The sequence below is a fragment of the Chelonus insularis genome, unplaced genomic scaffold, assembly GCF_013357705.1.
Source record: "Chelonus insularis isolate UGA/USDA-ARS -01 unplaced genomic scaffold, ASM1335770v1 contig_399_pilon, whole genome shotgun sequence".
NCBI lineage: Eukaryota > Metazoa > Arthropoda > Insecta > Hymenoptera > Braconidae > Chelonus > Chelonus insularis.
The window spans coordinates 810,024-826,931 of NW_023276554.1; the positions used below are offsets into that span (position 1 = coordinate 810,024).

General features: G+C 27.8%; 3 protein-coding genes and 1 long non-coding RNA gene across 5 annotated transcripts in view; 1 reads left to right on the plus strand and 3 right to left on the minus strand.

Annotated features, from left to right (window-relative positions):
• Positions 1-176: 176 nt before the first annotated feature.
• Positions 177-4,224, minus strand: LOC118068105 (maltase A1-like). Its single transcript, XM_035085298.1, has 8 exons — positions 3,738-4,224; positions 3,179-3,358; positions 2,914-3,071; positions 2,711-2,845; positions 2,024-2,431; positions 1,025-1,479; positions 584-819; positions 177-515 (listed from the first exon to the last, which is right to left on the minus strand). Exons 1-8 carry the CDS (start codon positions 3,913-3,915, stop codon positions 235-237), a joined length of 2,031 nt encoding a protein of 676 aa, XP_034941189.1. The 5' UTR covers positions 3,916-4,224; the 3' UTR covers positions 177-234.
• A 272-nt stretch (positions 4,225-4,496) lies between these two features.
• On the minus strand, positions 4,497-10,361 carry LOC118068106 (uncharacterized). Its single transcript, XR_004690470.1, has 2 exons — positions 5,990-10,361; positions 4,497-5,294 (listed from the first exon to the last, which is right to left on the minus strand). It is a non-coding gene; the product is annotated as an uncharacterized lncRNA (long non-coding RNA).
• A 36-nt stretch (positions 10,362-10,397) lies between these two features.
• Positions 10,398-16,908, minus strand: part of Calx (sodium/calcium exchanger 3) — a 43,770-nt gene continuing 37,259 nt past the window's right edge. The window contains exons 6-8 of the mRNA XM_035085442.1: positions 14,288-14,446; positions 11,931-12,102; positions 10,398-11,120 (exon numbers count right to left, since the gene is read on the minus strand). Coding sequence (XP_034941333.1) covers positions 10,916-11,120; positions 11,931-12,102; positions 14,288-14,446 — 536 coding nt within the window. The 3' untranslated portion in view covers positions 10,398-10,915. The remainder of the gene's footprint in view (positions 11,121-11,930; positions 12,103-14,287; positions 14,447-16,908) is intronic.
• LOC118068221 (uncharacterized) lies at positions 12,075-13,922 on the plus strand. 2 transcript variants are annotated; one of them, XR_004690484.1, is made up of 3 exons: positions 12,075-12,251; positions 13,155-13,408; positions 13,663-13,919. XR_004690484.1 is itself a non-coding variant. In XM_035085453.1 (3 exons), exons 1-3 carry the CDS (start codon positions 13,022-13,024, stop codon positions 13,808-13,810), a joined length of 456 nt encoding a protein of 151 aa, XP_034941344.1. In that variant the 5' UTR covers positions 13,012-13,021; the 3' UTR covers positions 13,811-13,922. The 2 variants fall into 2 exon arrangements, 1 of the variants encoding a protein (XP_034941344.1); XM_035085453.1 differs by lacking the exon at positions 12,075-12,251 and adding an exon at positions 13,012-13,075 and having other exon boundaries at positions 13,663-13,922.

Sequence of the window (16,908 nt, forward strand, 5' to 3'; positions counted from 1 at the left end):
ATAACTCGTTCTGTGGATGTGAAGTTATTTTGTTAAACAATCATTTTAATTTTTTTAGTAAAAATGAATTAAAAATAATAGTTCATTATCAATTAATAATAACAATTATACTCATACTATATTTCGAAAAAATAAAGGAATGTATTTATTGTATAAAGTATATTCTAGCGAAAATATATGTATAAAGTTTAAAACTTTAAATTAATTGATAACTTTCCTTGAATGACAACATTTTTAAAAAACTTTGTCATAGATAAAAGACAATATATAACTTGTACTTATTATTAATATAATTATTATATTATCCTTTGTTAAAGAAGACTTCGATGGTGTATCGTCTATTTGTTCCATTGTACTTTCAGTTGTATGCCATTCTTCAGATGACATGTTATATACTGTTGATGTTATAAAATCTTCATCACTATCAGTAGATAAATGTTCTGTTGTTGAAATATTATAGTCAATTTCTTCACTACTCGTCAAATTAAAATCATTATACCAATCATCTTCATTACCTAGAATTTAAGAAGCATTAATATTATTTATTTTATCATTATTTTTATTTATACAAGTTTAAACTTACTAGATGTATTATCAAGCGTATCATTATCCCAGTCATATCTGAGAACTAAAGCTGCGTAAGGCATGAGTTTTACATTATCTGGAGAAAAGCTCGAGTAATTATAAGCATCACTGGTTGATAGAATAATCTCTAGATCATCGTCAAGACCAAAGTATAGAGATGACAAGTCGACTGATTCTTCATTATCTCCAAAGTTAATTAAAATAATATAAAAAGACGGATGATTTTCTATAAATCTGTCAAAAAAATATAGTGAAGATATTAATCACGTAAAGTTTTTAAACAATATAGGTTTTAATGAGAGTAAATGTATAAAATTTGATTATGATTGATGTTTAGTTTCACAACAAAAATAATGACTTTACTGACCCTGAAAATCAATGTCAAAATGTTCTTGGTTTTATTAATTTTATATGAAATGGATGATGAAAATGATTATACCTTCTGAGAAGTAAAACTTCATCATCGTTTAAGGCTTTAAGCTCCCATTGTCCTCTTTGAAAGACAAGATCTTTGCGGAGACGTGCCACTCGCTTGTAAATATTCAGCATACTCAGTGGATCTTCTAGTTGACTCTCGACATTCCTTGTGGTATAATCGTCATTAACTGGAAGGTAAACTGTCTCGTTTATTGAGAAACCTGCTGAGGTTCCATTATTCCACTGCATCGAGGACCTTGCGGAGAATCTAGAGTACTCGACGAGGAAGTTTGGCGTCAATGAATTAGACAATGGATTTACTGTCTCATTCCAAGGTGGTTTGGCATCATTCATCGCAATTTCATCTCCATAGTAAGTGTACATTTGTCCAGGCAAAAGCATTGTTAATATTGTAAGACCAGCTACACGGTTTTCACCAAATCTCGTGGTAACTCTTGGATAATCGTCATCAGAAAGCTGTTAATTATTCTCTTATGAATTAAATTGAACTATTAAATTTATCTTGATCCAAAATATCTTATAACTTAATCATGAAACATGGTATTCTTCAGCAATTAATTCTAAATCCATTCTTATTAAAATAATTCTGACTCATATTCCCATCAAAACTTATGGGAATGGGAGCTAAAATCTATAAGTACTAATGCATTAAGGAATTTTTTTGGATTAAAGCTTAAGATATTTTCAATCGAGATCAAATAGTTTATTATAGTTTATCATATCAGGAAATCTAACAAATGTTTTAGGAATATCTACTCTTACGTAATCTAAACTAAAAGTAATTATTTTTAATCTCATGAGTACTTGTTACTTCATGGAAATTATTAAATTTTGAATCGATTAAATAAATAACGTTTTAAATCCAGCTAGAGATTTGGTGGTATAACAATACTTGAAACTTCTAGATTTCATTAACATTCATAAATGAAAAGGAATCCATTAGACGATTATTAAAACGTTTGAGACATTTTCTGTGTCATGTTATATTCTGTATAATTACCGGCCAGTTGGTAGACACGTTCTCTGGTAATAAATTCAACCAGCTCTTTATTAAAAATTCAGTTTCATTAGCATTATCGTATTCTTCTGCTGTGGTGATAAAACGGAAATTGAATGGAATAACACCTGGAAATTCATCATCTCCGTAATAAGATATCAAGTTTACATCAGAGTCTTGGCTCTCAGCAAGGAGTAGCTTAGATGAAGAGTTATTAGTAATAGCCCAGTCATCTACATGTTCACGAATGAGATAAAGAAGAAGTGCAGTCTGAGAATTTCCCAATATATATGTCGATTTGTCATTTGAGTCTTCGGATTCATCTTCTAACTCTGAATCTTCATAGAAATGATGGACATCATTAATTTTAAATCCATCTACACCTCTTTCCAACCAGAACTCCAATATATCCTAAATTAAACCGAATGATAAAAAAATTATTTTTCATGTTTTTTTTTTGAAAATGAACTTTTTTTTAAGTTCTGAGTTTATTAAAAATTGATAACTTTATGGAAAACGATTTTCTCTTGACATCTGTAAATACAGATTATATTAATCTATCTCAGTCTGTCCATTTAGTTGGTTTCATGAAGCTCATAAATTAATCCAGCGACATGGAAAGAGAGATAGATAAATATTAATAATGAAGAAAACGAAATAAATGTAAATATTTTTGTAGGTATATTTTACCATTATTTCTGTAATTACATCCTCATTTTGTAAATTAAGATCCGGCTCTGTTTCATGAAATTTATGGTAGTACCACTGCCCTCTAATTTCGTTCCAGGTCCAGGCTGAGCCTTCATCGTCATTCCATATACTAGTCTTTGGATTAAAAAAAATTTATAAGTTTTTTTCATTGATTATTAAAGGGGATTATAACTAGAATGTACCCAATTATTAGGAGGATATCTTGTGCCATTTTCATCTACGGTTCCATTCGCCCAAATGTAGTAATCAGTGAAGGGATCAATACGGTTAACAGAAGCTTCAAACCACTCGTGTTCATTGCTCGAATGATTTGGTACTATTTCTAAAATGACTTTTATCTCTACAATAATAAATCATTAATTTCTGATAAATTGATTATATGATATAAATATTTATGTACTTTTATCTGACATTTGCACCTTCTTTAACTATTAATGAAAATCTTACCACGCTCGTGGGCATTTTCTAAGAGGTCGTTAAAGTCTTCTAAACCCCCGAAAATAGGGTCGATGTCTGTGTAATTAGAAATATCGTACCCTGAATCTAACATTGGAGAAGAGTAGATTGGATTTAAGCAGATGGTCTCAACCCCAAGGTCTTCAATGTAATCCAATTGATTTAGAATACCTAAAATGAGATTTTTCATTAATTTAAAATGATAATTTGAGATAACTTTAACCCTTTGAAATTACTTTTTCTTAGAAAGTTTATAAAAAATTTCTCAGATTAATTAATAAAATTCAGATAATTATACGTAATTATTTCTATCTGAATCCCTGATTGCTCGGAAGTTCATTATTAAAAAAATTTTCCATTCAATAATGAATTGAATTCTCTTGAAGTAGGCAAGTAGAAATATCTTGCCAAGGTCAGACATTGAGATTCTTTTGCCAATTCTACAATTAGCTGCTGCTTGAATTTGGGGTTCAATTATTAAGCAATTTACTTTTGAAACGACAACGTTATAACATGAAAAAATAATTAATTCACAAAATCAATAACTTACCTTGTAAATCACCAACACCATCTCCATCACTGTCTTGAAAAGCTTGTGGCAATATCTGATAGATTAATGTAGTTTCCCACCATTTTGGTTCATCCAGGTGTTTTGAGTTTGCATTGCTGATGCTTGTTAAAGCACTAACAATGTTGAGGAAAGTTAGAAGAGTTGTTAACGATGGCATTATCACTCAATAAATTATCGTTTCATTGAATTCAATTGATAATATGTAAAAAAATTTTTATCATAGCGTAGTTTGAAAATGATATTTTCTATATTGCAACATTCACTTTTTGACGTCTTCTTTAAAAGTATAACAAGGTGAAATTAAGAGATACTAAAAATCGAGCAAAGAGTGAACAAAGCATCTCATCAGATACGAGTGCCAACTAAAACAGACTAGTTTCACGAGTGTTTTGAATTCTGGCAATATTCTTGAAACATCTCGGGCTCTAGTATTTGAGTTGCCAAGCTTAGCTGATGTGATACTGATGATATTTGAGAAGGTTTTACTAGTTTTATCAGAAACAAAATTTTCTGCATTTTTTTGTTCACTTTGATTTACCAAAGTTCAACAATACTTACGTGCTATCAAGTAAATGCTTCCCTCAAAGTACTTACCCAAAAACTGATTAAAAGTTAGATTGAATGTTTAATTACCATTAAGTTATCATTTGGTAACCGTAATAAGTTAACAAAAATGATATATTGTGATATTTTTTTTTTTAGTTGATATGATGATAATCAGGAATTTGAAAAGGAAGATACAGAACAAAAATAGTTTATTGGTTTTCATTCATTGAGGTGTCTTTCATAGGCCTTTGATTCTATTGACAAAACGTATTGGTAAAACAATTAGTCTCTGTCAGATGCATAAAATCAACTAATTATAATATGATGAATTTCGTTGTTCATGTAATTGATTCAATCGTCATAATATACATTCCCAAGTTCTAGTTAGAAAAAAATGGCTATTATGCAAATTAAATTAGAGAATACTAGAATTGAACTATGAATAAGAAAGCTTTTGTAATACCAATTTCAATTTCAACTAAATCGATTAGAAAACAAAAAAAATAACGTCTTCTTTGTGCTTGTCACTATAGTATTGATTACAGACTTTTCCAACTGATGAATAAAAATAATGAATTGTGTAAACAACATTTAATTCATGTATATTTTTGCACTTTCGACTTAATTACAATTAATTTTTCTTTTTCAATATCCATTTTATTCTCTCCAATAAAACTCGAGTTTTTAATTGATTGTAGTTTTATATATTATTTTCTTGCATTTTATTTTTTCTGATCACGTTTTATAGTTGAATCGTTCAACCAGATTTATAGAGTGTAAAATTTCAGCTATATAGAAATGTCAATAATGCCGATAGTCTGTGATTGAAGAACTCGAGTATCATGGGAGCAAATTATCTTGAAGATTTAGCTTTGAACTCGGGCATGACTTCTCGACCCAACCATTCTCCACTTTCATATCAACAATTAACACATTAATTCCCTTTCTCTCTCTTTGACATACAGTAATTTTGATTTCTTAGATTTTCAACTGAAACAAATAATGAATAATTATCTACTTAATTGATTAATGAATTACAATTTTCCAAAGAGCGAGTAAAGGAATACAAATAATAATCATTACAATTTATCATAATTTATATAATATTATCAACTATTTAAGCGTAGAATGATCTGTTAATTACTTGACAATATATTTTTGAACAAAGATTCATTACAAAGTTCACATTTTAGAGTAGATGTGTATTGTTTATAATACAAAAGAAAAAAATGTTATTTAAAATAATAATATATTGTTATATAAATAATTTTATAACTTACTATTTGGTTTTGAGAGATAATGTACAAAGATAATATAAATTTGTACAAAATGAAGAGTGATATTTTTTATTGAATAAATTAAAAAAGGAGTTTAATGATTCTACAAAAGCTCTATCAAATGGTTCGCTATAAACAATACGTCCAAAGTAATGATTCAGAGAATTTGGCAAATAATTCAAATAGTTATTCCAACAATAAACATATATATATATATATCTATGTATATATATAATGTTTGTATATAGCAACAATTTGGGCAATTCCAAACGGACGAGAAGGAAAAATATTTGCAAAAGAAGCGGATGTATTTAAATTCCCACTTTCTTGCTCTAGAGTCCCTGTATACACACACGTGTATATGGGATTATATACTATATGTAATAACACAACAATGTATATACATACATCTACTGATGCTTTAACATGTATATCACTCATCATACAACTTAAAATTTCTTTGTAATTGATACAGAATCCTTTATCCAGGTTAGTTTGTCCTCAACTCGGTACTTTTGTCTCATTTTCATTCCATTTTGTATTTTTTATTTTACATTTGCATATTACTTTAATTTTAAAACGTATTTCTAAGGAACACATTCACTACATATTTTTATTTCGCATTAAAGACGATTTATTTTTTCATATTTTTTCAAATCAACTATCATATTTTATTTCGTTGACCTAACCTAACTTACAGCAATCGAAATTCAACTTTCGTTATTTCAATCAACAGCTGTTCGATTGTTGTTTACAGTATTTTATTTATTTATCTATTTACTTATATAATTCAATAAGATATTTTATTATAATTATTTTTAGCTGTACAGTAAACAGCTAAACATTATTATTAAATAGTCCTCTGCGTTTTTATTTAATAAATGTCTTAAAGCTCTAAATGCTTCAAGATTTATGTATCTTAAGACATTGTCTACGATGTAAAGACAGTAAAGATGATAGTAATATTGTTCTAAATATTTCTGATTTTGTTTTATTTGTTGTATAAGTAAGTATTAAGTATATATTTTAGGATAAATAGTGTATAGAGAGTACAATATTTATTCTCGGTTTCTTTTACAGACTTTAGAAACACCGAGATTTTTTTGTTCGTTTATCAAAAGAATCTTGTAGCCAGCCCCACCATTGATGGATCAAGTCTTTCAGAAAAAAATCTTTGGAAGTCAAGCGTACAATTATTCATTGTTTTTTTAATAAACAATACAATTTTTCAGTCAACTGTACACGCACTGTAAAGTATTTGTGCGTGAAATATAAAAGAACCAACCAATCTACATTAAGAAAAGAAGGTCTATTTTTTTATTACGACTAATGAATAATTTATCAACTAATTTAACTAATTGATCAAAATCTACTTGGTCCAAATTTTGACTAATAATTGGTCGTTTTCAAAATATTTTCAGTCAAACTACGATATCTTGAATTTAACTAATCAATAAAGACTCAAATATGTTTCTTGGCCAGTCATAAGACAAATATAGTCCACTTGGTCCTTATCAAAGTTTGTTATGTTATTAAATAACTTTAGAAAAAGTGTAGATTAATTCCTTCGTTTTTTTTTTGATAATTATTAGCATAGACACTTTGAACTAGATTGAAAAAATTTTCTAAATAAGGGGCTGGCTATAAACAAGTAGATTTTTACGAAAGATTAATATATTTCGAAATAGAAGCAATGGGAGAAAAATAGCCAGTAAGTGGTTTTCCCTTGCATATGTAGCTATCTAACGTAGAGTAAGAAATAGAGATATAGTGAAGAGAAAATACAGAAAAGTGATTATGACAATTTCTCATGTTCTATACCCTCTAGCAGAAAAGTTTGAGTCGTCAAGAATTGTTTTTTTTTGTCTTTTATTAATAATCCACCAACTACTTATAATAGTAGAGTATTTTATTTTGTATGTCCTTCATTTATTACATTTATGCACATCCTTGAGAGCTGCCAGAAACTTTTTGATGTATTTTATACTCATTTTTTATTTTTAATTAAATCAAATGTATTTTATATTCTTTTTTTTAACAATGTTTTAAAACGAAAGGGTTTTTTAAAAAAATGTAGTCAATTAACAAAAAATAGAGCAGTTGAAAGTTAACTATTCAAGAGGCAGTTGGAATACATGACATGACGTGTCAACACGTTGAAAAAAAATTTTTCTTGATAAGTTTGTAAACTTTAGCCTTTTAAACTGATAAAAATTTCAACTTTTAATAACATTATAAAATTTTTATCTTTTTCACGTTTTGAGATAATAACTAATTTAATGCTATATGAAGCTTAATTACTATTTTAATTCACAGAGTTTATAGTAAAGATAATAAAGTGTCATTTCATTAATATTTAAGATTAAATGCTACACGATTAAAGAAAAATAATTGTACTACAATTGACCTTTTTCTCTTCAAGTAATTGAATATAAATTTTCGAGACTCGAACTTTTAGACTACGAGATTTTTAAAATTGTAAATTTATTGTTCCATTTTTGCAGTGTATAGCGGCGAGCAATAAAAAGGATGCAACAAATGCACAAATAATAGGAAATCTTCCGTTTCATAGATTTCCGTTTCTATTACGTGGATCTGAATGCTTTTCTATAGTTGTGTACCTACTATCGGATTTTCTTTTTATTCCACTTATTTTATGGATGCATTGAGATATCGAAAATCTCCAGCGTATTGACGAGCTTTTCGATTATGGTATTATCACTTTGACGCTTTGCTTGTTGAGACTTTTAATATACGTATATACGAACGTACTTCAACTGTACTAAAATCACAAACTTTTTGGCGACAAAGCTATTGTTCAACTATTATTATTACTTTTTCATCTTTATTTTATGATTTTATTTTTATCGTAAAGTAGATTCAACTTTTGACTAGAGTTTTAGAGAGAAATAGATATAGAGAGATCAAAGATTATTTTTTTTAGTAACTATTAATATTTATTTGTTTACTTTAAATTTGTCAAATTTTTTTTTTTGGTTTTTTCTTCCAATTTTATATTTTAGTTAGAAATTTTGATCCTTTTTGATACAAAAAGTCTCAAGAAAAATTTCAAATGAAATCTCATAGTAAAGAGAAAAGTACTTCATTTTCCTTGTGACTCACGTTATCACGTGTCGAATTGTATAGTGAAAAGTTTAGAGTTTGAGGAAATTTCTAATTTATATTTACTCGAAGCGATCTTTTTCGGATATGCTCTTTGATGGTATAATCAAATTTAAAACAAATACTTTTTTTTTCTTTCAAAGAATAATAAAGTAATAAAATTAAGTGAGAATGATAATTTTGTTTGCAGTCATGTTCTGTTCTAGCCCATCAAGATTAATTACAGTAGTGAAACGATAAAGAAAAATAACAGGATGATATTTAATCCTTGATCTAGCATTTAATTTCATGATATTTTCCACACACATTAATGTTAAATTATACACAATTATTTTTAATGATTGTTATGTAGAAATAAAAAATTCATTGTTGTGTATCCAATAATTTGCATTTTTCTAGTGTCATAGCGTATCTGTACTTAATATAAACATAAATTATCATTAAATAGTATTCCAATGAGACAGGTATAATTTCATTCCGAATGAATCATTCATTATTTCAATATAAATCTGTTTATTTTTCGACATACTTCAAATTTTGATTTGTAACTTTTTTTTCTTCAAAAAAAAATGATTTTATCAAGGAAAAAATTTTATATGTTGATATCGAACAATCAAATTCTTTCCAAAATAATTAAAATTGTCTAGAATAATTGATGAAGTGAATAGAACAATATATAATTATTATTAATCATAAATCATTTTTTTATGAATAGAAAAAAATGTCTAAAATCATAATAAAATATTTCACTAATTGATCAAATAAATTATTAACTATGAAAAACAATTGTAATTAACTTATTACATAAATTGAATAATTATCTGATCAATTATCGCTACAATAAAAATATTCTAATGCTAATTACTTATTACAATCTCTTTTAATTTATGTTATCCACCAATAGTAATGCAAAGAAACACGCCGATCAATATAATCGCACCTACATACTTGAAATGATCGATTGCTTGAATACATAATTAGTTCATCCCTTGATTCACGCTCACAATCAAGCATGCGACCTTCGATCAAAGGCAGTGAAGAACAAGAAAAGCTTTTACATTCGAAGGAAGGTCGTACATCTTAATACTGAATTTATCAATAAACTTTTATACTTAAAAATTCTCAGTATTGATATATTCATATTATTCGTTGAAGATAGTAATCTCTAAGTAAATTAACATTCTATACTCATCAAGTTTACACAGTAAAAACAATATCCATCCGCGTCTTTATTATTTTAAGATAATTTAAGTCAATTGTGACAAGGTAATTATTTATCAAGGTAGTCATCAATTACGAACACTAAAGGCTTCTAAATGAAGCTAACATTTTCAACTACATACAATGCACATACAAAATTAGCAATATTTCTTAGTGTAATCTCTTGCATAAACGAAATTTGCTAATTTTTTATTATTCATCGTTTCTACTTAATTATTGTAGAAACTCGTCTTTTTTAAGTTAAATAAATACATTATTTGTATACGTATAACATGGCTTATAATATATAACATGTATGTATCATTTACATTTAGGATGTTTTTGAAATATATTTGATTGTTAAGTTATTAATAATATGAGAAAAAAATGAGTTTTTGATAAAATGAGTTAATTTTGTTTTCATTTAAACAGAAATAAATTTTTTTCTCCACTTATAATTTAATAACGTTTCAATAAACATTATGATAAAATTTTCAAATTCAAATGTTTACTTACTCTTGTCAATAACTATTTATTATATTTTATTGTTAAGGCAAAACTGTCGAACAATTTAAAATTTCAACTGTAATAATTCAAAAATCTTTACTTTCTTTTTTCAGATTTGCCCTTTACTTATACATTTACGATGCTCGGTGGTAAATGCAATTTCGGAGAGTATTGCATTGCTATTGCTCAAGAAAGTCACGAGAAATCAGACTGGAAAAAGGGACAAATTGAATCTGTATTTTCCACATGGCATCATAAACGAGGAGGTACTCGTTTCACTGTTAAGAGCATTTCATCGTAATATTTTCTAAGCAAGGAAATATACAGTTGAGTAAAATTCAGAACCAGACGAAAATAATACGGATAAACATAACAGAAAGATAGATATATATAATAGGAAACGTGAAGCAAATTGCATCAGGCGCATTACTTTACGTCTGTCTGAATACACGTAAGTTGAATTTTATTTATAGGCCGTATTCTGACACACCAGGGCAATTGGTTTTAGAAGCCGCTGATTACTCCATAGGCCTCGAGGGTTGACAAGATGAGGTACAAAAGCCACAGTGAAAAGAGAAATACTGATGTGCAGATTTTAGCCCTGACGGGACCCCCGAGTTCACCGCCGATAGCCTTCGATCGTCTAAACATCAGAACCATAATCACAATGCAGGCTTCAGAACAAAAGATGGTCACTGAGAAGGCCAAGCTGCGGATAACAAGATTTTTTTTACTACCCACCTTCACATTCTACTATTTTAGTCAGCTTTAATGACGTATTATACTTGCGTAACTAACTAGAGAGAGAAAAGTATAGATATTATACAATATTTTTTCAACATTTATTTTCGCTTACTATTTTGCAATACGTCATATCTAAAGCTTTATCACAAGCCTTAGTCAAGGATGAAAGCTCGTATTTAGTTGAGGGCTAAGTGGTCCAATTATTTAATTTAATTCTGATTAATAGAATCTTGATGATAAAAATAAATAGTATCTTTGTTGATAACATTTCATGAAATTTAAACATAAGCTTATCAGTGATGTATCTTTTTTTCAATTTAACATAAATGGAAATTCCAATTTAAAATATTTTAACATTTAAATATTAATACTTGAATTGGAATACATTTACTAAATTCTTGAAAATTTTCATGGATTTAAGTTTAATCAAATTATTTGATTATAAATAAAATAGATATTAAAGTTTCATATAATAATTGAGTGCTTGATGAAACGATTTTTAATTTATAATTTATGATCGGATTATTGGATAGGTGAGATGTAAAAATTACGTTATAATCCTAAAACTGGTTTGTTTCAAAAAGAATAGATCAATTAGTGAGTACCAGTATTGCTATCATTGAACTTTCTTCAACATACAGAGCTATTCTAAAACAATTAATTATTCATTTCTTTATAAAGTATAACTCTTTCTCTCTCTCTCTCTCTAATTAGTTAGGCATAAACTTCATCATCAAATAACTTCAATTAAAAATTATCATACAAATATACTTACTTGCCAGGATCCACCCTAAACTCATTGCCATGGTAGGCATGATAAATGGCAGCGATGCTCCACGCGACGCCGATGCCAAGGAAGACATTGACTGCGTTGCTACCAGTAACGTTTCCGACACTAGCATCTGCATACTTGTCTTGGCAGGCAGCTACTTTGCTTGCGAACGTGTCTGAAATTTTGCAACATGGAAATTACGAAAATCTCAACTTCTTACTATCACGTCAAATATTTGTGGATAAATGACCTCAACCCTAGAGACGATTGAGATTATTTGCTCAGAGTTTTTCTTAACTTTACAACATCAAGCTACAAAACCTGGTTAGCATAAAAATTGTCTTCAGGTTCATTAGAAACAAAGATCTACAATAAATTGACATCTTTTATTTCCAAAGGATATACCGGATGCGTGATAAAACAAAGATAAAAAAGCTATAAAATAAATGGTCTATTTCATTATAAAGAAAAACAATGAGAGTGTTTAAAGAAAAAGGATTGCTTGAAAAACATTCCATTAAACAAGACCAAGAAAATATTGTCTTACTAAACTGCGTTACTACTACTTTTAGTGATCAATATGAGTCTCACCCAAGATCTATATTGAGTACTATCTTTAATTGAAACTGTGCAAATTTTTAGTCAACATTGACTGATGCAATTATTGATAAGAAGTTTTTTTTATTTAATAAATAGATAATATTAGCTTTCCATTAACTTCTTATTATAACTAATTTCAACTTATAAATTATTTAATTTTATTGAAAAAAATGTCTAGATCAAAATTGACAAAGATTGAGAATAATTTTTAAATGAAGTAACTCTAATATTATAAATTACTTTGTTTCCATGCAATTACCTCGTATATTAAACCTCCAGTCTACAAAATTTATAGCTAATTACGCTAAGAAACAATATATCTAATAGTTTACCATCAACGTTAAATATTACGCCTTTTACAGCTAATAAATGTTGTAAACTAATTACTTATGGCTTCATAACAAAGATGGTATCGACTTTTGTGCAATCTATATCACATGCTTCTTCGCTCAGCCATGATCGTTTTAAAGAATATTAAATTTTCATCTAAGAAAATGCATGTATTTATTCTCTATTATGAAATCATCATTTATATTTGTTCATTTAAAGTACGAATGACTTGTAAATCAGTTCAAAATCCGTTTCTTTCAAAGAGTGGACAGTTGTAAAGTTTAGGATGTTTTTCAGGTAATTGACATGCTAAGCGGAAATACAAACGAGTTAACAGTCGTGTGTGAAGACCAGCGAAATGTCTGTCAAGCAAAGCAGAAAGCAGGAAAAAGAACAATAAACAAAAAAGTTGAGAATTCTTGGTGGCTTTTGGTGGCTCAGAGAGCTCGACAAGCAATTTCGAGCATGACATGCCTTTTTCTTTTAAGCCATGGAGTATATGAGGAAACCTCACTGTTGAAAGTCAAGTACATTTATCATTTTAATAAAAGGTAAAGATTTACATTACTTGGAAATGCATATATTATTCTTACTGTACTTTTTTCATAGCTAGTGCGAATAAATGCATTTAAATTTTTTACTAAAAATTAGTAAAATTACGTTTCTGGATTTAACAACTGTTGCTTAACAAAATATATTACAAACTCAATTCATTTTTAATATATGCATGTGATTTTTATCACTAATTAAAATATTTCTAGATAGAAAGAGAATCATTTTTATTTAATTATTATTCTGTTTTCAGGAGATTATCAACTTTTTTGCGAGAAATAATTATGTTTTTTAGTTTTATGATTGATGCCAAAATGAATTACAGTGTAAAAATATATAAAAGTAGTGTAAGGCTTGATGAGATTATTGGAAAAATGTCAAAAAGCAAACGTCTTTTTTAACTAAAAGCAAGCGATTTTTAACGAACATTCGAATAAATTGACACTGATGAAGATTCAGTTGTTATAACAGCAATCAATACAATAGGGAGAGAATACACTTGAGAATTGACAGCACTCAATCGCTTAGTAGGCGTCAATGAGGTACCATCATAAACTTGGGATAATAAATCTTGAGATCATAATCAATCTCTAATCTAATAGATAATTAATAACTGTTGAAGACTAAATAAGTGATAATAATGAGAAAAAGGAAACGATAAAGATATTTGTCACTTTTTTCTATGATACAACCTTCAAAAAAACTATAATATAATTTCAAACTAATTATGAGGAAAGGAAAATTTAATTTTTTATTTTTTATTGCATTCATTAACGACAATTGTTTCTCTGTTAAAAAGGAAACATATTTACCTGTTTCAACTTTAATTCCTTCTCTCAGGGTAGATTGTAAAATGTAATTAACAAAAATGAACTTACCAGGTATACTTGTGCCGAGAGCAACAAAAACCACAGCTGTAACTGAATCCTTGATGCCAAGAGTACATCCAAAATATGATGCTACATCTCCGATAACGGCTGTTACGATTCCAATTCCAAATATACTGACTACGAAGCAGAGATAACCACCAGCAATATCTGTAACAATCATCAGCAACTCGTCAACAGGTAAGTTAACTGAAATGAAGTTATTTCTAGTAGTAGGTAAAGAAGTGATGGAAAATGTCAAGTGCTAAAATTATATTCTGACTTTCAAAGGCCAATTAAGTAGACACGAAAGTTCCCTGGAGGTATTTCTGCTTTCATTCACTCATTTTTTCTCTTTTAATTGCTACTTCAGTAAACTTTTGGATCATTATCTTTTAACTTTTCTGAAGAATTTTCACTATGTTTTATCAACTTTCAACCAGTTTTATTATTTCATTCAATATCTTGTATAAATTTATTTATTTATCAACAGTTGCTATTATATACAGTTTAGTTAAAGCTTTTATTTCCAATTACCAATGCTTCTGTGAAGAAGATAAAGACATTGAATTATTTTTCCTACAGCTTCGTCAGATTAAAATGCCTTTAAGTAAAATGAATAAATAAACTGTGTTTAGCTTGGAAATTTTCAACGATTTGTTCAGATAACAACTTTTCCATAGATGCGATGAAAAAGTTTATTCCAATCGCTTCAAGCTTTTGTTTTAATTCTCATTTGATTTCAGATTTAAAATATTCATCATTCAGTGGTGAGCTATTAATTGACACGATATCTACCTATACATGTATAACATACATATAGATGGAAACATTATTCTAGCAATTTTTGATATTTGTTGGACTAAAACTAAAATAAACTTTAGTTAACTCGAATATATAATTGTTTAATGCTGAATTGCTCGTTGGAAATAAATTAAAAAACTTCAGTAGTAGGGAGGAACATTAGGTTGAAGATTATGCAAGAACAATCATCTCAGTCAGGCGAATAACAAAGCATTGCGTGAGCTTGCTCGTAGAAACTCGAGTTTGAGATTTCCACAGGCTTTCATTCATTTCGAAAAGCATGAAATGGAGTTTATGTTCACCGCATAATAGTGCATAATGAGTAGAAGGAATACCAATTGAATTTTTTAAATAATTTCGAACGGGATTAATGTCAATTTCTATTTCAATTAATATTTATTAAACACAATTGAAATATACAGATTTTTTCTTTAATCACTTTTATTCATTCATTATTGATTTTTTAAAAAAATTTGTAATTAAAATCGTTGATGTAATTACTATATCAATTTTATACTATTTTTATTTCACTTTTATATCGTTTTTATTAGTATTCTTATCATGAAATTCGCAATTAAGATTAATCAATTATAATTAAGTGCACTTTTATATTGCCTTTTTTTTTATTACAATTTTTATGAATGTTTTAGTAGTAGGTTGTTTATATTGAAAAAATTATCATATAAAAAAAAAAAAAAAAAAAAAAAAATAGAATTAAAAAAATTATCCATTAGGTCACATAAAGTAAAGATTGATTAATTATAAAAAAGTGTGGTGCTTCATAATAAAACTATTTTAATTAAAAATTGAAATTCATAATCTGTTTACCCCGTCCTTGAATTTAATTACTCTGAACAAAATTAAATTATTATAAAATTAATAAAACCTTAATTAATTCTCTATGAAAACACATAAATTGAAAATAGCAATTCATGACCTGCATCGTATTTTCTTTGAAAAATAACATTTACACTTACAAATAATGTTAAGGAGGCTATAGAAATTACAATGAGGCACATACTGAACCACAATTCCTCAATGAATATGCAGTTAAGTCTAATTTAATTAAATGTTGTAGTTTATTGTTACAATTTCTTTTTCATATGCGAGAGAAATCTAATAATATACTGCAGCATTTTCATGACTTTTATCAAAATATATGCTCTTAAGCCAGATTAAAATGATTCAACACCATCGTTTCTAAGTTTGCTGATAATTTTATACTTGTTATGATACTGAGTGAGATTAAAACCAACGCATGATGTGATACTAAATGCACGTCAACATATTTATTGCTTAAAGTACCCCAACGACTTTTAAATTGAATGTATCACATCTAAGGTCTAAAGTGGATAAGTCCTTGGGTCAGACTGTAGTGATACACAGAATAAAATTCAAATCTGAGTGGACAAGCATCTAGGAACATAAATCAAGATTTAGTCGTTCATGACCAAGGTAATATCCGATTGTATTGTATTTCAGATGTATCTGGAGCTCGATCTTCAATACACATTAACTGTTCCCAAAAGACTATTTATCATTTATTCCCAACATCAGTAATAATCTAAATTGAAAGCTTCTTTTTATATTTAAACTGTAAAAAGCTTCTGTTGACACCACAATGTTTATGTCTTCAGATAAGATTCATGACTTTTTTAAAAAATCAAAGTTATTTGCAACTACTTAGCTTTATCATATTTACAGAGAAATACTTCAATATTTTTTTCCTATGATTTTCAATTAAATAATTAAATACAAATTAATCAATATATATACTTTACAAACTTATTCATCTTGATAGAAATAATTTGAAAAATGTTTGCTGTTGA